This window comes from Euphorbia lathyris, chromosome 2 (assembly GCF_963576675.1).
Source record: "Euphorbia lathyris chromosome 2, ddEupLath1.1, whole genome shotgun sequence".
In the NCBI taxonomy this organism is placed as follows: domain Eukaryota; kingdom Viridiplantae; phylum Streptophyta; class Magnoliopsida; order Malpighiales; family Euphorbiaceae; genus Euphorbia; species Euphorbia lathyris.
Window position 1 is genome coordinate 33,430,319 of NC_088911.1, and position 20,351 is coordinate 33,450,669.

General features: G+C 34.7%; 1 protein-coding gene across 1 annotated transcript; it reads left to right on the plus strand.

Annotated features, from left to right (window-relative positions):
- The first annotated feature begins 10,218 nt into the window (after positions 1-10,218).
- Positions 10,219-10,858, plus strand: LOC136217697 (uncharacterized). Its single transcript, XM_066004334.1, has one exon. It carries the CDS (start codon positions 10,408-10,410, stop codon positions 10,843-10,845), a length of 438 nt encoding a protein of 145 aa, XP_065860406.1. The 5' UTR covers positions 10,219-10,407; the 3' UTR covers positions 10,846-10,858.
- Positions 10,859-20,351: the final 9,493 nt, after the last annotated feature.

Consider the following 20,351-nt stretch of genomic DNA (forward strand, 5'->3'; position numbering starts at 1 on the left):
TTATTATATTTGAGAAGTTCAAAGTAATAGAGAATGTTTATATAATTATCTATTCGATGATAAAATCATTTGCACTAAATCAAATTGATTACAAAAAGAATCAAATCTCATAAAATATAAGATTTGATCCAAATGGAATCAAGTTAGGTCTGAAATAAAAAAAAATTATAAATCATATCTAGTAGAAGATCGGAAAGGAAAGACAAGGAAACAGTAATGGCAATGTTAAATGCCGTAAAATTTAGATGAGGAAGTGGAGAGATAATAACTTGAGCTTGCTTTGGTAGAATGATGTGATTTGCCTTCAAGTGGACAGAGACAGATAGACATCCCAGCCTTTTCCATTTCCATGCCTATCTACCATATGTTTCCACGGAGATTTGGGTGGATTTTCCGATTAATTGTTGATTTAATATTTTATTTTTATATATATATTTTCTGTGATCATCTTTTTAAAACTATTAGTAATGTTATTAGAAATGGACCGATATCCAATCAGATATATAATTGAGTTATTCATTCAATTAAATAATTCGAATTGACTAAACTAAAAGATAAATTATTAAAAGCATTCGGTTCTTCATATCATTCGGAGGACCTTCAATATATATTTTGACACGTATAGCATGAATCCATACATATAATAAGATGTTTCATTATTTTAATTATTACGTGGGATCATAATACACGTGTCCAAATGTGAATTGAGGATCTTCTGAGTGACATGGAAGACCGGGTGCTTAATATAAAAACTCCAAACCAAAGACCTATAATATTTATTAGAGGTGGCAAAATTGCACATGATACGATTATATGACACGCAATTTTAGTGTTTGGGTTTAGCTTAGTAGGTAATGTGTCATTTTTTGGTTGATACGAAACTGACACAGAAAATTTTGGACGGGTTAGGGTTGATATACTAACCCAAAAACGACACGAATATTTAAAATTATTGTTATATTCTTTTGTGTTTTTATGTCACTTTATTAATAAAGATAATAAAATTATAATTATTGCTTGCAAATATGATTCGAATCTCCTAAATTGTTATAAACACATTATATGGCCATCTAATATGATATTAACAGACTTTGATGTTTAGTGTTAACATACTAATCTAAAAGTGACCTAAAGTATTGAAAAATAGTATCATATCTTCTTATATTATTAAAAGTTATCATTAATATATATGCATAAAAAAAATACATGTGACTCGAAAACACGACATAAAATCGACACTAACCCGAACAAATTAACACAATTGTGACTTGAAAGTTTTTGGGTTAGGTTTGAGTTTACTCTTTTTGACACGAATCCGAAATGACACGATACGAACACGACTTGAACACGATAATTACCATGTCTAATATTTATATATATTAATTATGTATATATAAGTAATTTGAAATTATTTTTCTAAATTATATATATAAATAAATTATAAACAAATAAAGTTAAAAATCTAAATGATTTCAAAGACATATATGAAGACAGTGAATGGAGCTAAAGTGATTTATTAGCTTGAAAATAACATGAGAGTATCATTTCTTTGAAAGCAACAATTATATTTAGTTTATTTTAAATACTATTATATATATATATATATATATATTTGTTTGAGAAAAAGAGTAATGTTTTGGTTTATAAAAAAAATAAATACAATTTAGTATAAGTAATTAGATTTTAGAAGTACGAGTTTCAATTTGCATCTTTAATATCATATATCGTGATAGAACAATTATAGACATTGTTTGAAACTGTTTAGTATAATGATAGAATACAAATTCCACCCAGAATCGGCTTCATAGTCTTTTTCTTAAGAAATGACTTCATATTTTGTCAATGAGTCCGCTCTATGTGATGATAGACAAAACTATTCTATTTTTCCATGAAGAAAATTATGATAATATCCATATAGGGAGACAAACTACAACCAAGAAAAAACCTCAAATAAAAGAGAAATTATCGAACAACCAAAGTAAATTAAAGAACGGGTCCATTTTCCGGCTAAAAGTTGGAAGAAAACTCTAAAACCTAGATGAGAACTTGAGGTTTTCTTGATGGCTAGTTTTTTTTTTTTTTTTTTTTTTTTTTTTTAATAACAAGCTGATGCACTTAAATATTGCAAACTATAACATTGGTATAAATAATTTAAGGGGTAAGGTATAAAAATACACTTAATGTATACACCTACGAGCAATTTTACACCTTCCGTTTAAAATTGTGCAATTTTACTCTTAGCGTTGGTAACCAAAAGAAATTTTAACGCTAACGTTGGCAGGTTGGGTCAATTGAAAAAATTATTCATCAAATTGTCTTCTCGGTCGTGAATCTTATCATCTATACTTCACATGTTTGTCATTTTATTATTCATTAGCAAAACTTCACAAACATATGATTAACCATGATTTTTTTAGAAAAAAGTATACTATATTTTGTACGAGTTGAGCAAAATTGCACCATTTTAGACGTTAAAAGTGAAATGGCTCCTACCTATAAACGTTAAGAGTACTTTTACACTTTATCTCATAATTTAAGCTAGTGGAAAATTGAAACTCATCCTTGTATAATGTGTTTAATTTAAAAATGGCCTAATACATCAACAACTCCCTGAACTTGTCCAAAATAGTAGATTGACTCTCTGAACTTTGCAAGTATCTCACCAGCTTCCTAAACTTGTTTATTTCGTATCATCAGCTCCCTAAACTTGACCATAAAAGTAGATTAGCTCTCTGAACTTTGCAAGTGTCTCACCAACTCCCCAAACTTGCTTATTTTGTAACAACTAAATACAAAAACCATAATACTAACTCTCGATCCTCATATATTCAATCTCTCAAACTTGCAACACTAACTTTTATAATTAGGTTGAAAGATAGGAGAAGCGAAAAACTACCTCTCGAATAAATGAAGACGTATTTTTAGAATTTAGGTTTAACAAGTTTTTGTATTTGATTGTTACAGAATAAGCAAATTTAGGGAGTTGGTGAGAAACTTGCAAAGTTCAGAGAGCTAATCTATGTTTATGGACAAGTTTAGAAAGTTGGTGATACGAAATAAGCAAGTTTATGGAACTGATGAGACACTTGCAAAATTTAAAGAACCAATCTATTATTTTGGACAAGTTCAGGGACTGGTAATATATTAGACATTTAAAAATTGATGTAACTTTCAATTTAACAAAACATTAGAACAACTCTACATTGATCTTACTCCTAAGATGACAAATAATTAGTATAAGTGAAGTTCCAATTAGAAATAGGCCAAATTAGAAGTAATGTAATGGAGTCTTGTCCACAAATTGATATGTAATTAAGAATGCTAACTAAAATTCGGTACTTGTGAAGTAAAATTAGGAGAGACTACGACTTCATACTTTCATATGGTACATAATTATGGTAGTTGGGTACATAACTATTGTCAACAATCCAACTTCCATACCTTTCACAATAAATACTCATCCATCTATTGCTTTCTAAATATTTTATTTATTTATTTAATCAACCCTTCAAGTATTATTTAGCATTTCATATCTAAAATGTTTGTTTTGTAATATTTGCCTACTTATATATCAAAATCGTTGAAATCTCAATCAATATGGATGACAAATTATTAGTTGATATTTTACTAATTTTGATAAGTTGATAAGTTGAGAAAGCAATAGCTACCAAATAATAGGCCAAACAGGTGAAGATCGACATTTTAGATGTGTCAAAAGCCCTATTTGATAATTAGATGTTTGAGATAAAATTAAAGGTTTAGCCTATTTTTAGAGACTTGACTAATTTTTTTATAATTTATTCGATTTCTCGGTTTGATGCACGTCAAGCACCATTTGGGTGGATAGAAGTTTGACTAATTAAAACATCTAATAGTGATGTTTGGTGGAAAAACGTAAACAACGAATTAGGCTCAACCCGTTAATTTAGAATAAAAAAAACTGATTTCATGAAATTTTTCAGATAAAGAATTGACATATTTAAATTAAAAGATTTTTTGTCCCTAATTACTACTAGTTAATAATTAATGTAATCAAATAGTCAAATTCTATTTATCAAAAATAGCAAAAAAACCAATATTTTGAATTGATAAAGAGATTAATAGTGTTTTAATCCCATAACCATTGCAGATTAATTGATCTTAGTAACCCTTATTAATTACTAGTAGATAGTAGTATTATAAACCTTTTCATATAGTGTAAAAAAAAAAAAAAATTAAATATGGTAGATGCCCGTATAAATGCGTAATTTTTTAATTTTCAAAATAGAGCAAAATTTGTTTTGTTTTTCTTCAAAATAGAGAAAAATTGATACTGTTTTCATAATAGTTGACTTTATGAGTTTGCACGTTGATGTCAAAATAAATAGCCGGAACCTTTTCTGAAAGGCATATGTCGTTTTTCCCGTTTTGAAAAGGAAATTATGTACTTCTTTTTATTTGTTTCAATTAAAAAATACTAATCATAGATTAGTACAATTAAGCAATCCATCATATATTTCCATTTTTTTATTATTTGAAAGTTAGAAATAAGGTATGAAAACGATTATTAGATAAGTGTCAGTTCGACTTTACTTAGAAAATAATACCAATTTGATCCTAACTTTTATGAAATTGTAATTATAGTATTGAGTTGAAATTGTAATTACGGGGTGTTTGTTAGGAGGGATATAGAAGGTGGGATAAGGATAAAAAATACGAGATAAGTTATCCTGTGTTTGTTTGGGAGATAGAAGAGTGAGACGGATGAGGGATAAGCTTCTTATCCCTCAAATCCTATACCTAGGAGGCGGGTGGTATAAGGAGGTGAGATAAGCTCATGCGATTGTAATAGGATGGAAAAGTCAATCGTATCCCTCAAATTAATGTTATATAGTTTAAATAAGGTTAAAATAGTAAAATGTATTATTTTATCCCCATCCCTATCCCACATACCAAACATTGAATAATAATTCTCGACTATCATATTTTTATCTTTATCCCAATCATTTATCCTTATCCCTATCCCAACCTTTATCCCTATTCCTATCCCAATAGAATACCAAACGCCCCGTTATAGTATTGTGTAATTACCTCGGGAAAAATGTTAGGATTTAATTGACACAATTTTATAAACATTATAGTTAATTAGTGTTATTTTGTACGTGATTGTCAAATTGACAATTATCTAATAACTTTGAGGTTATTTTGATACTTTATTCAAATTAATACAGTGCATTTTTAGTTTCACAACATCAATATACAAATACTTTAAAAAAATTCATCAAAATCAATAAAATATGATTAGACTATTAAGATGATTAATTTATTCTTAATATTTCTTGCATAAATTTTTATTTTATACAAAAAAATCTATACTTTTTAAGGCTACTGGAAAGTCTGAGGGATAATCTGACACTTCACTTCTACTACGCTTTGACAGTTACAGAGAACATGAGATTCAACCCCTCCACATACCACACATGTTGCATAATTGCTCAAATGACGTGCAACCCTTAATTCGTTACAGAGGATCTCATTATGATTTTCTAACCAAAGAAAAAACTGAATTCGTTCAGACACTTTGAGTTTCCAGATGGTGGACCAAATCTTCTAAGAAGCACTAAGTTGTTCCAATAAGAGCAACTCATATCCTGACACAACCGTATACACACCTAAAGCAAATTTCATCCAAAAAACCGAATCTAATTCATCACTGTCTAGAAATAGGACATATGTTGCCATGCGGAAAATGCATTCTTGAGGCAGCATCGAAGCCAACTCATTCCATTTCCAACCATCGTATGAGTTCCAGTAGTCCGCAATTGAGCTCTGAATATTCATGTCAGGTGAATGTGAGGTCATATGCCAGTGCAACGGATCCTCCCCACACCAGCGATCCAACTAGAACTTCGTTCACTGCCCATTAGTAACCAGGTTACATAGTCGTTGTTGCAACACACGACTCCCTTTCACTATACTTTTCCAGGTTGAGGAGTTGTCTTTCGAATAGTGAAAAATGTCCTAGCTTTGTCGCTCTCTCTCATATTTCTCTTTGAGAACCCAAACTCAAGGAGTTTCCGGTTCCACTAGAATTCACCAGCCTTGTTTGGCTAAAAACTCCTCATTCATCTCCTTAACTCTTTGACACCAAGCCCGCCACGCTCTTTTTGTGAACAAACCTTATTCCAATTGACATGGTGTATTCTTCTTGCGGTTGCCGTGGAGCCCTATAAAAAAATCCCGATTACATGCTTCTATTTTTTTTTTGCAAATGGAGACAGTGAGCATGGACGACTGCATTGCATAACTGGGGATCGTCGAAGTTACCGTTTTGACTAAGGTAAGTCTTCCAACTGTGGAGAGGATTTTAGCTTTCCACCCTGCAAGTTTCAACTGCACTCTATCGACTACATGTTTGAAGGTTTCTTTGGAGACCCGACCATGAATGAGAGGCATCCCAAAATACCTTCCAAGATCCATCGTCGCGACGAAGCCCAAAATATCACACACACCCCTTCCAACAACTTCTAAAACATTATTAGAGAAAAAAACACGAGATTTAGCTATAATAACCTTTTGCCCGGAACTATCACCGAAATTGATGAGCACACTGTTAATTACACAAGCATGTTCTATTGATGCCTCAGCCATCAACATAATGTTATCTGCAAAAAAAATAAGAGAGAGTGGAGGTTCCCATTTTGCGAGAGGAGGATAGGCTTCCAAGCCTTACTATCAACCGCATCATTAATTAAGTGGCTCAATCTTTCCAGGCAAAGAACAAACAAGGTAAGAGGGGGTCACCTTGACGGAGACCCCCTACTGGGCTTGAACTTCTGAAGTTTCTTCCCATTCCAGAGAGCACGCATAGATGAGCTAGACACATAGTTCATAATCAATCTTATAAACGGTTGAGGTAAACCCAAACAAAGGAGAGTATCCTATAAAAACTTCTAATTTACCCTGACATAGGCTTTTTTAAGGTCGAGTTTCAAAAACAGTTGACCCAGATGACCCTTCTTATGTTTCATAGAATGGAGGGAAATGTGATGTTTTTATTTGCAAAATATAGTATATTTTTTACATAGCAAAAAAAAAGGTAAGAATTTGACCAACGATGTTAGTTTTTCTATTAAATGTTATATTTGATAATGTGACACGTTGACTTATTGACTTTATTAACATGAAGTAATGTATTTTACTGGCATAACATATAAACTTGATAACATGGAAAACGATATTACTTTTTTTTTTGTTAAATATGTAAAGCAAATGTCCTCTTTACAAAAAAAAAAATATTCATCTACTTTCAAATCCATAAAATGAGATGCGGACATCTCCAACACGAAGTCAAGAAGTGGAGGAAACATACCGTGTGCCAGCAGCCACATGCCATGTGAGGCTGAAGGGAATTAAGCTGGGCAAAAATTTCTTCTCACACGTTGTGTCATCAAGGGCACACGCTGTGTGGGTATGCAAGAAAGCCTCTAGAACATTCTGAATCAATTCACACGTCGTGTCACCAAGGGCACACGCCGTGTGGGTATGCAAGAAAGTCTCTAGAATATTCTGAATCAATTCACACGCCGTGTGCCTTTGGGCCACATGGTGTGTGAACTCCAAATAGGGACGAAGGCTTGGCTTTGATGTTGATGTTGGCCACACATCGTGTGGCCATCATTTTCAGCAAATCCGAACATTGGGACATGATTGTAAGTTTTTTTGCTCATTTCTGTAATTTATTGTTTTGCTATTACTTTAATTACTCTCTTTCCATTTAGGGATAATAACCTAAATGCCATTTATCCTTTTTGCCCCCTCCTACCCTTATCTTTTCTTATTTGTGTTGTAACCCTATTTGGGGTACTTAGGTCTTTTGCTTTATTTAAGGAGAGGTATATAAGCCTCATTTTCTTTGTAACGAAGATTCTTTTATAAATGGCTTCTTTTAGAGGTGAGCTTGATATAAATGGCTTTCTTGATTGGTTATCGGAGGTTGAGAGGTTCTTTGAATACGCGGGAATACCGGATGAGATGAAGGTACGTTTGGTTGCATATATGTTAAATGGTGGTGTCTCATTTTGGTGGGACCACGTTAAGGAAGAGAGGATGAGAGGAGAAAGGGACCCGATATGGTCTTAGTTACAGATGAAATCTATGTTGATGGAACGGTTCTTGCCACCCGACTACGAACTATACATCTACAGTTTATACTGGAGTTGTTCACAATTTTGGAGTTCTTGAAGCTTGTAAAGAAGGAAAGAAGGAATCCCACTTTAGATTAGTTTATGTTTTGTTGTTTTGTTATTGGATCAATTGGGCGATGTTATAGTTGTACTCTGTGAGGAATCTGCTTCATAAATCAAGTGGTGTAATCCACTTAATAAAATCATAATTAAGCTTTGTATTATTCTAAGCCTAGTTCTCTATATCTAATTAGTTCTATAAAGATAGTTAGAGCCTATAAATATGGCTACATTCGGTCATAAAAACATCATTAATTAATTTAATCATCTAATTTTTCACATACCTTACTCCTCACCTCTCTTTTTTCATTTATTTTTAAGTTCTTTTTTGTAGCTTCTTCCTCCAAAATAGTGTAATAAGTCACTTTGGTTATTCTAAATGCATAAATAATTTAACATATTGGTTAATGGGAAACTTAAATGTATAAAATTGATCACTTCATATACCAACTAAATAACTGCAATGAGACTTAGATTAATAGGTGGATAAACCATTAAGCATGTGTATGATGGAATTGGAGACAAAAAATGTCTACTGTTAAAAGTGATTTTTAGGAATATGCTTCCTTGTTCTCAATCCTAACTGTAAGGCAACACAATGAGACTTGGTTAGTAAGTGGTTAGAGTATATCATGGGAAGATAAAAAGTCTTGACTCATGTGAATCTAGTGGTAGATATCATAGATCTATAATATTAGAGCATCTTCAACAGTCTCTTAAGTTAAAATTTGAGGAGGTAGAATGAAAAATAAGCTCCAACAGCCTCTTAGTGGCTCCTCAAATTACTAAGAGCCTCTCCATTCTCTCTATTAATAGAGAGCCTCTCTCCACCTCTTAGTGCCTCTCAGTTCATTTTTTTATTAATAATTTATTATTGAGGAGTCTCTCTCCTCACACTATTGGTAAATATTCCAACAATTAATAATTTTAATGATAAATAATAAATAAAGAGTGAATATAAAGAGTATTGTTGGAGATGATATGTCTTAGTCATTTTTAAATCACTAAGAGTCAATTATTTATATTATTTTTAGAGAGTGAACTAAGAGTCTCTTGGAGATGCTCTTATGCATGTAATAAGTATATGATTGAAATTGCATGTTCCAGCTGTGTTTTTGCCTGTTCCGTTATAACCTATTGACACTCTTTACTTTTATTACGTTGTTTCTTTTTATTAAATTTACTTCATACTGTGCCTACATAAGGATAAATTGTTGTTAGTACACATTCAACTCATCTTTAAGTATAATATAGAACTAGCTATCTCACTCTAAAAGTGTTACTAATATACTTACTCAATCTCCAATGTATATGATAATTTTACTTATCACTTTATTACTTATTAAACTTAGTGCATTTGTTAATCTTCACATTTTATGGCAATAGTTATGTTTATCAATGCAACAATAATTTACCACACAGAAAATAAGCTAAAGGTTTTAATTCTTTTACCAGTTGTAAGAGAGAGGAAGTAGTAAAATGGTCCCCTCTTCCTTTAGGTTTGCTTAAATGCAATGTGGACATCTTCATTTTTGCTACTTCTCAATTAATTGGTTTTGGGATTGTGCCATGTAACAAACTCGTATTGAATGTCTTAATTACATAAGAAACATGTATTAAAAGAGGCTCTAAGCTGGCTTAAGCATAATGGTTATCAAAACCTCGTTGTGGAATCTGATTTTCAGTCTCAGTCTCTAGTGAATGTTATTAATTTATTTTTGGTTTATTGTAATTGTGTCAAGAGTCTATAAATTAATAAAAAAAAAAACTTCTACTATACTCTTAATTATAATTACTACTAAATTTAGAATAAATTAAAAATTTAATTAATTAAAAAAATATGAATAATATGAAGTCCATTGTATGGAATTAATTCTAGGATGGTTGTAGCCACCCCTAATTAAATGGGAAACCCTATTCCAGATAAGATGAAATCTGACAGCGAAAATGCTTTATATGAAACACGCGACGCGATACACATTATATTAAAATGAACTACCATAGCAATACCAATGAAGACAAATTAAGTTAGGTAGTCATTAATATGCTCACCTCTTCCATCTCCATCTTGCATTTCCATAAAAAATACTAATTCCGATCATTTATTGTCGTTTATCTAATACCAGATTCATCATTTCTCATCTACACTCACCTATATAATTACTCCTCCTCCATTTCCTCCATGGACGGAGTTTCTGCCACTATGTACACCAAACTCCGAACCTACTGGCGGAGGAAAGGCTACCAGAGAATCAATGACTCTTCCCGCCGCCGAGGCAACACGATTGAGCTTGGCGGCACCACCAGGAGGCGGAGATTCTGGCGTATCAAAATCAAGCCCAAGCTTAAGTTATTCAAAACCTCTTCTCCTAAAAAATTCCTTGTTTGGCTACGCGATGCTTATGTGAAAATGATGCTTGGATTCGCTAATTCTCGGGTGGTCGGACCTGGCTACGGCGATCATCCTGGTGTTACGGGTTTCGGAAGAGGTCCGATCAAGGAGTATGATGAGAAGATGATTATTCAGATCTATAAGTCGATTTTGGCGCAAGGCCAAATTGTTCCCGGCGATGCCGCCAGGTTCGCCTCCGTTTCCCGACTTACTGCTATTGTAGAATAAGATTTTTTTTTTTTTAAAATATCCCTGAGCTTAATGTCAAATCGAATCCATGAATTCTTCTAAGAAATCGGAAAGGTGATGGAAGAAGAGGGGCTGCCGGAGATAATGGCGGATTATTTTATGATCTCCAACTTAATTCAGTTTAACTTAATTAAATTACTGCTTTATTTTTGCTGCCTCTTTGTAATGGTAATAATTAGATTGTTGGTAGTAAGTAAGTAGTTGATAAATGTGATTTCTACTTGAAAGCAATAAATAAATAAATAAATTAAGAAAAAGAAGGAATTAATTACTTTTTATTTTCAGTGTTTGAATAAATGATAGGAGAAATAATTTCCAAATAGCATGTTTCATCCATCGTGATGTCTACTATTGGAGACATACGCGAATCCAATCCAAACAAAGCATTAAAGAAAGGATTATAGTAGTTGGGTACATGGTATCCAAAGTTTGAGAAATTGATGGTGCAGTCATTACACCTTACCAATAGAAATAGAAATATAGTTCCTGTTTGGGAATTAGCTGTTAGCGGTTAGCTGATTACATTAGCTGATTTGATTAGCTGTTTATGTAGACCTGTTTGGTAAAAATTAGCTGATTGATAATAGCGGTTTATGCAAAAAAGACGAATAAGGGAATTAATTTTGGCGCAGGAGAAGAGGGAGTCTATCTATTAGGGTTAAAGAAGTCCATTAATTTTAATATTGCAAAACGCTAATTGAAAAAGTTTCTTTTAAGAGCTTTTTCTAAATTAGCGTTTTCATCCCAAAACTCTCTCCCAAACCTCTCTCCATCAAACACTCCAATTAGCGGTTTCAGTGGTCAAATCTCTAAAGTTGGTCAAAACCGCTCTTTTTATCCCAAAACGCTATTTACCAAATATGACCATAATAATTTTTATTAGATCAATTATCTTCCAACAAAATAGTATATTTTTTTTATTGGTCGGATCCATTGCATCCAGACTATTATAAAAGTTCTCCTAAAATTTTATTACTTCATCAAAATACCACCATTTTATCACTTATCCATATAATATCATTTGATAACTATATATAAAGTGAAATTTAATAGTATATATTTTGAATTGAAAATTAATCGATTTAATAATTTTTTTTTATCATAATATACAATTTTTAATATTTAATTTAATTTTTTCTATATAAATTTACGAGTCCCCGTCTTTTACGTAATACATTATTTATTTTCATATTTTGAAAAATATATTATAAAATCCATATATTTTGTCACCGTTAACCTTTTGATCTATTTGTCAATATTTTTTGTAATTTTAAATCAAACATCTCTTAGCTATTAGAACAGCCGTAATGTGTATAATATGATCATGTTACTTTGTTATTTTCTGTCATGTCAAATATAACGGTAAAAATCTTAAGATAAAAAATATACAAAATGACTAAAAGGCTAACAACGACAAAGGATAGAGACCTTCTAATAAGCTTTTCAAAATAGGAGGACTAAATAATGTTTTAAGTAATAATAATATAACCAATAAATTATTTATCCTAAATTTAATATTTGATAATTACATGTCACATGTCAAAATTTGTCTCATACGAGAAATTTAACAAATTAGTTAATTTTCTATTAAAAATAGGTCAAATGTCAGTTATGAGAATACGACAAATATTATCAAATAATACCACATCTATATATGAGATAGATTATATGTTAATGTTTTAGGACAAAGTACAAAAATAATATATGTGGTTTGTCTTATTTGCAAAAAGCGGTCTGTTGTTTAAAAGTTTACAAATAAAAGTATGTGGTATGATTTAATTTATAAAATAAGGTATTTCAAATTACATTGTTATGTTCTGATGCAATCAAGAATATTTGTATTTTATTTTTTAAATTATATTTACATATTGATAAAACACATACCCAAAAATTAATCTCCAGTTGTGTAAAATGAACTTCATATCAATTTTAGTTCATAAACCATGAAATTAGTAAAAAAACTGTAAAACTTCCACCATAGGATTTATTATTTCAATTTAGGGAGCTACGTTTTGGGGAAGAACCATGTTTTGTTTATATATAAGAATATTTTTTCATGATAAAAATATCATTGATTGTAATCAGAATTTAATAGTGTAATATGAAATACTATATTATGTAAATTAAATCATACCACACACATCTATTTGCAAACTTTTAAACCATATGCCTCTATTTGCAAATTGGGCAAACCATAAGTATTATTTTTATACTTTTTCCTATGTTTTATTAGTGCGAATATCATTAATTATCGTATCAATTTTGTTAGTCAATTAGCAAATTGTGTAATGCATACTCTAGCTAGAGCTACCAATTTTGAATCTGAATGTGGAGTTTGGAATCATGTTCTGCCTCTTTGTTTGAGAATTCTTAATAAATTTTTTCTTTTCTTTTCGAAAAGATACCATTTATATCGAATAACAAAATTTTGGATACTACTAGCGTTAATCCTGAAATGAAATTTATACGGGGATATATATTAAGGAATAAAACTTGATTAAGAATATTTGAAGGTAGAAAGCAAGCATGTGGTGTTGCATGGGGGTTGCCGTTTGTTTAGCTTACAAGATAATATATTGTTTAGTGAAAAGAAACTTTGGTTTTCTTTTACTTATATCTATTTAATTGATTTTGTAACAATAATAATAATTCGTTGGCAGAAATATTAATATATAATAAAGTGTACATGTAGGCAGCCGTCCATATCCGCGTGTCGGTGATACACTTTGTAATATATACCTGGAATTACACTTATATTATAATCTACTCCAACACTTCGCATATATGTATTGGATCACAGCCCATGCCCATACTCTCCACTGCTGTCAAATCACCATTTCACTCTTCAAAGAAAGGTTTAATATCTTCTCAATCCTTTCGAATTGCCCTGATACTCCAAGAGATTCTCGAACTGAGACTTGTGATAACTAAGGTGTCGTTTGATAAAACTGAAAATTAAGTGCTGAAAAAATAAGTACTGAATTTTAAGTATTGAATATTATAAGTGCTGAAATTATTAAATGATATAAGTGTTTGATAAATATTAAAAATAAATGCTAAATATTAAAATATTAGTTGATAATGTTTAACTTAAAATTTTAAGTTAAATATTTTGACTTAACAGTATAAGTGATATGCAGCTTAATTGAATAATTTAAGTGGTTAATAAAAAACCATTATCAAACACACTTAAACTAAAAAAGTGCTTAATCTATTAATTTAAGTGATTTTTATTATTATCAAACAGGGCCTAACTCTCTCAACTTGCTTATTTGAAACAAATAACCCTTCAAATTGCTCAATTGGAATAAATAACTGCTAAGTCATTTATTTAGAACAACTAACTCTTAAACCCAAAAAACATTCAGCATAATATTACATCAGAAATAAAATATTTCAAAGTACTAGTTGTTACATCTAACTAATCGACTGATATATTAATTAAAGGGTAAAAAAACTCCCAAAATATCTATTTAAGGGGTTATTTGTTTCAACTAAGCAAGTTGAGGGGGTTAATTGTCACAAGTCTAAATTTGGAGGACCAGTTGCAATATTAGGACAACTTGAGGGGACTGGGAAGATATTAAACCTTAAATAATTACTATTTTAATTAAATTTTTTATACATATACTAAAATTCCAAGCGAGATCAGTAGCTTAAGTTTTTTTTTTTTTTGAATGAAAGAATAAGTATTATTAATCATAAAGAATCACTGGCCAAAAGGCCTACAATTGAAAGAGGGACAATGTTCGTTGTGGTAGAGCATGAGGATGACAAACCTAGTTTAGCAATTGCGTCTGCCACCCTATTTGCAGTTCTACGGACAAAGCTGAACTGACATCCAGGGATTGACTGTGCTAATATTTTACAATCAGCTAACACCATGCCTAGACTTGATAAGTCGTCTTCATTCTCGTTACACAACGCTTGGATCACAGCTTGAGCGTCTCCCTCCACACACACCTCCACATCACCTCTGTCTTTGATCCAGCTAAGGGCTTCCCTGCAGGACATTGCCTCCGCCAGAGACGGAGGGAAAGAACCCACAATTCTGCTGAATTTTACTGCTAACATTTAACCTCTAGAATTACGAATAACCGCACCGGCACCCATCCTATCAGCATGGGGATCGACCGCAGCATCAAAGTTTAGTTTAATCCACGTGGTCGGCGGACGCCAGCGCAGAGAATTGATGGACGGTGTGACTGTTGGTGACGAGCCTGCCACCTGCTGAGCGGATTTCCATGTCTGGTGAAAACATTCTGCACGGCTCGCGATATTTCTGGGCTCGAAATTCTGACGGTTCCAAACCAGTTGGTTTCTCCCGTACCATATAAACCAAAGCAGCGAAGCCACTTTCCCCGTTTGTTCCGTCGTGCAGTTTTGAATTGTTTGCATACACCAGCTACTAAAATCCTGAGTATGTGTCTGTCTGAACCGAGATAAGGATGAGTTTTCCCAGACTCTGATCGTAACCGGACACTGTAGGAAGAGGTGGTAAGATGATTCCTCCGATTGGTGACATAGCGGGCAGCGGGTACTGATATCCACCCGACGCTGAAAAAGAGAGACCCTTGTTGGGAGTATGTTCCACGCTACTCGCCATAGGAAATTTTTTACTTTCGCCGGACAATCTACTTGCCATAGCTTACCCCACGGGGCTGAACACACAACCTCCTGAGGGCTCGGATGAGCCTCCATCAAAGTGTAGTAAGCTGATTTAACATTATAGGACCCTTTTTTATCTCGGCGCCAACATAATTGGTCTCCTCTGTCACATTTGGAGATGGGAACCTGTAAAATAGCCTGAACCTCCTCAGGGGAGAAAAGTTCGTTTATTACCTCCATGTTCCATTGTTTATCTTGTATCAAACAGTCAACCGTCCACTCGAGGTTTAGGTTTGGATTGCTTCTCGCTGGGTACCCTAGACTCGTCGGTAGCCACTTGTCTAACCAAATTCTCGTATTTCTGCCATCTCCTATACGCATACCCACTTCATCACGGATCAGATTCTGAGTCTGAAATATACTCGACCATATTGCACTTGCGTTTGCGCCTAATACCGCCTCCCTGAAATCGACCCGAGGAAAGTAACGAGCCTTGTATAGACGACTTACCAGGGATTGTGGCTTTGTCAGAAATTTCCACGCCTGCTTGCCTAGAAATGCAATGTTGCATTCGTGGAAAAGCCAGAAATTTAGCCCTCCCCAATCGCGACGTATGCACAAAGATCTCGATGCTTTCCATTTAATCCCCCTGCCCCACCAGTAAGAGTTCAGAAGCACCTCCATTTTATTACAGATGGTTTTTGGGAGAAGAAAAACCTGCAGAATGTAGGAAGGGATTGACTGTGCAACTGCTTTTATTAGAACTTCTTTTCCTCCTTACGATAGCCTACGCCCCTGCCAGCCCCTGATCTTTTTCTGAAGTCTGTCGACTACATACCAGAAGGTGGTGGTGCGATTTCTGCCTACCGCGGATGGGAGTCCCAGATAATTATCATATCTGTCTGCTTGTAGAACTTGCATTTGTGATGCTAACTCTTGTCGCCTTTCAAGCGGAACTCTTCTGACCTGAAGCACGTTCATACCTCCGAAATATCTCTTGGATCACCCTACATTCCTCCGAAGATGCCTTGAAGAAAAAGTAGCTATCATTGGCGAATAAAAGATGAGAAACCATTGGTGCGTCACGGCTTACCTTGCACCCGTGAATTTGACCCGCAACCTCAGCCCTGTTGAGTAAATTAGAAAGACCCTCAGTACAGATGATAAAAAGGTATGGTGAGAGCGGATCTCCCTGCCTTAAGCTCCTTGTCGGTTTGAATTTTGGGAACTCCGCGTTCCTGTTAACAATTTGGTACTCGACTGACGACACGCAGCTCATAACAAGGTTGACAAACTGTACCGGGAACTCTAGTTTTAACATAATAGCTTTCAGAAAGTCCCATTCAACTCTGTCGTAAGCTTTTGTCATGTCCACCTTCAGAGCTGCATATCCCTTTCTGCCCCCCTTTCCCAACTTCAGGGCATGCCCCACCTCATAGGCTACCATAATATTGTCAGTGATCGATCTTTTAGGCACAAAAGCACTTTGGGAAGGAGAGATAATCGAATCTAGAACAAGCTTTAGACGATTTGCAATGGTCTTCGTCATGATTTTTACAATTACATTGCACAGGGCTTAAGGGCGAAGATCAGAGATGTTGACCGGAGGTGACTTCTTTGGAATTAGGACCAAATTTGTGAGATTTAGCTCTGACGAAAACTGACCTGAATTGAGGCAGGAAATGCAAAAGGCCGCTAGTTCAGGGCCAAAGATCTTCCAATGATGTTGGTAAAAGCCCGGGTTCAGCCCATCCGGGCCGGGAGATTTGTCAGGGTGCATGGCTGCCACGGCTTTTTCAATTTCCTCGATTGAGTAGTTTCTGAGAAGCATTTGCTGGAACCTAGGTGCAACATGGGCCTGAATACCCTTGAGGATGTCAAGCTCAGTAGTACCCTGAGATTGGAACAGCGACCTGAAATGTTCTTGCACCTGCTCAGCAAGGCCCGTTCTCCATGTTCTGTGAATTCCTGCTTCGTTACACAACCCTACAAATTCATTTTTCTATCTCCTACATCGTACTGAAGAGTGGAAGAAACGACAGTTTCGGTCACCCTCCCTGAGCCATTGTAATTTTGCCCGCTGTTTCCAATAGATCTCCTGCTCCTGTCTGACTCTCTCAAGTTCAAGTCTTGCCGATTTAGCAGCTTCCTCATCCGCGGATCCCCTCAGATTTTCTAATTCATTATGTAACTGTCTTGCTCTACCCCGAAATCGGATTCTGAAGTTGCGCCCCTAACTCTGTACTGCTGTTCGGCATATCTGTAATCGGTCCGAGAAATTACCTTCGCTGTTTAAGCTCCATGCTGATTGGATTGCTTGTTTACAACCCACTTCCAACCCCCAAGCATTTTCGTAACGAAATTGAATGCTAGCTGGCGGGCTCTGATCAACAAGTATAAGAATTAATGCTGAATGATCAGATTGTGTTGTAATAATGTTCAGAATTTTTGTCGTAGGAAAGGTGTCATGCCACGCCTTGTTAGCCATACCTCTGTCAAGTTTCTCTTCAATCGGTTCTTCCCCCTGTCTATTCCTTCTCCAAGTGAAAGGGTAACCATGAATATAGATTTCGGATAAGTCACAAAAATCCAGAGTCTCATTAAAACCTGTCAGTAATTATTGTGGGTGTTGGCGCCCTCCTTTCTTCTCGAAGGGGAAGAGCATGTCGTTGAAGTCTCCTATCACTGTCCAGGCCAAATTCGAGATTCTATAGAGGTCTTTCAAGCACCTCCACGAGAGAGTACGGCGTCCACGCCCCGGAAAACCATAGAATCCCGTAAAGCGCCATTCCCTAATCTGATCCGAGGATATGATTACGTCAATAAAGTTGTTGCCATACTTCTGTAACCGAACCGAAATTTTCTGCTTCCACAAAATCGCAATGCCGCCACCTCCCTGTGTACAGCTAACCGTGAAATGCCTATCGTAACCAACTGAGTTCTGTAAATTTGCAATTGCGGAAACGCCTACCATCATTTCCATAAGAAAGATAATGCTAGGCTGATGGGTTTGAATGAGCTCTTTGAGCTCTCTCACTGTCTCGAGGTTTCCCACACCTCGGCAGTTCCAGCTTAGGCATTTCATAGCTTCCGGCTGGCCCCCTCAGCGGTGCCTGCCGATATCTCAGAATCATTGGTAATACCCTCCATTGCTGACTCAGTCTCTGATAACAACTCACTTCGTTTCCTTTTAGGATCCGAGAAAAGCTGAGTATCTTCCTCATCGCGCACTGTATTTTTATCTTTCTCCTTGGCTTGGAGTCTAAGTCTCTCTAGTTTGGCACTGTCGTCTGAACTGTTGGTTATGTTTGCAAAGACCGGGGTTGAGTGTAACCATGGAGAGGTATTCTGCTGAAATCGTCTTGGGGCTGCTCTCAGAAATTGACCATACAACATAGGATGTTCAGGGTCCTCAAGAGCTCTATATGTCGAACAGTCCCTTTCGTTGTATCCCAGGAGGCCACAGAAAAAACAGAACAGCGGAAGCCGTTCATATTTAAAATTAATCCATATCCATTGTGACTGCGAGGTTCCCAATTTCATCCTTCTTTTCAGAGCTTTCCGCACATCCATTACTACTTGGACTCTAAGGTACCCGACATAGTTCTCATTATAGTCTCTCGGATCAGTCTTTAGGACCCTTCCGATGTAGTTACCACAAGTCACAGCCACCTTTTCTGATCGGAGACCTCCTGGGAGGTCATGTAGCTGAACCCAAAAATTAGCAGTGTTTAGTTCGGCTGTTTGAATCTCCTCCTGGCTTGAGACCCTCTGTAGAACTAGCGGCTTCTTTTCAAAGGACCAAGGGCCTCCATTATAGACTGTATTGACATCAAAGACATGATTGAACTGGAATAGAAACCGATTACTCGCCAATTCTATAATCGCCACGCCCCCTGCCGGTTTCCACAGTTTTGACAAAGTAATTTTCATACCTTCAACGTTGATGGGTTTGTCGGACACAAAGCGACCTATACAACTCCACCTGAGATCGTATAACGGTGTCGAGACATTGTCCGGGATGATGACCGAGCTGTATCTTCTTCTTCGAGGGACAGGTGATCATAGTCGTTTGTTAGCGATTCCATGGGGGTTTCGGTAGGGGGAGATGTTAAAATAGGGGAAAATCGGAATAGAGCTTTTGAGGTTTTAGGGAAATTGGGTGTGATACGCTGGACGGAGGGCGAGGGAGAGAGGTTAATATGGATTTGGGGATATCAAAGACGTAATCGGAAGAGGGGTAGGGATCAAGGAGAAACAACAATCGAATTCAACCCCAAACTAGGGTAATCATGGCTTAAACCCTAATCGCAGGGTAGGAACGCTCTTGGACCAAATTTCGATGACTTAGATATATATCGAATTTGAATAGATCACTAGCTTAAGTAATTTAAAGCTTTTAACCATTCAAACTAATCTTAATTAATAGGGATAAGGTACCAAAATAGGACTAAGGTTTTTGGAGGAGTACCAATTTAGACTCAACGTTCAAAATAGCACCAATATAGGCTTAACGTTTACAATATAATATCAATTTAGGCTTAACGTTTACAATATAACATCAATTTAGGCCCCACGTACAAAATAGCATAAATATAGGCTTAACGTTTACAAAATAATACGAATTTAAACTTAACGTTTTACAAAATATATACAATTTAAGCTAAACATCATAATTAAATTAATCATATTATATTCTTTCCCGAATAACTTTATATGTTATATTTTTATTTAGTTCTATATTTTTATTTATTATAATACAATTAATTAGTATTCTTGCCAATTAAAATCTTATATTTGTTTTTCATAAATAATTACATGGCTACTAAATTTCATTGCTCATGTAATATATGCAAAATAAATGTAATTGACTATCC

Excerpts from the sequence above, each read along its gene's own strand:
- LOC136217697 (XM_066004334.1), top strand. The coding sequence starts at position 10,408 with ATGGACGGAGTTTCTGCCACTATGTACACCAAACTCCGAACCTACTGG.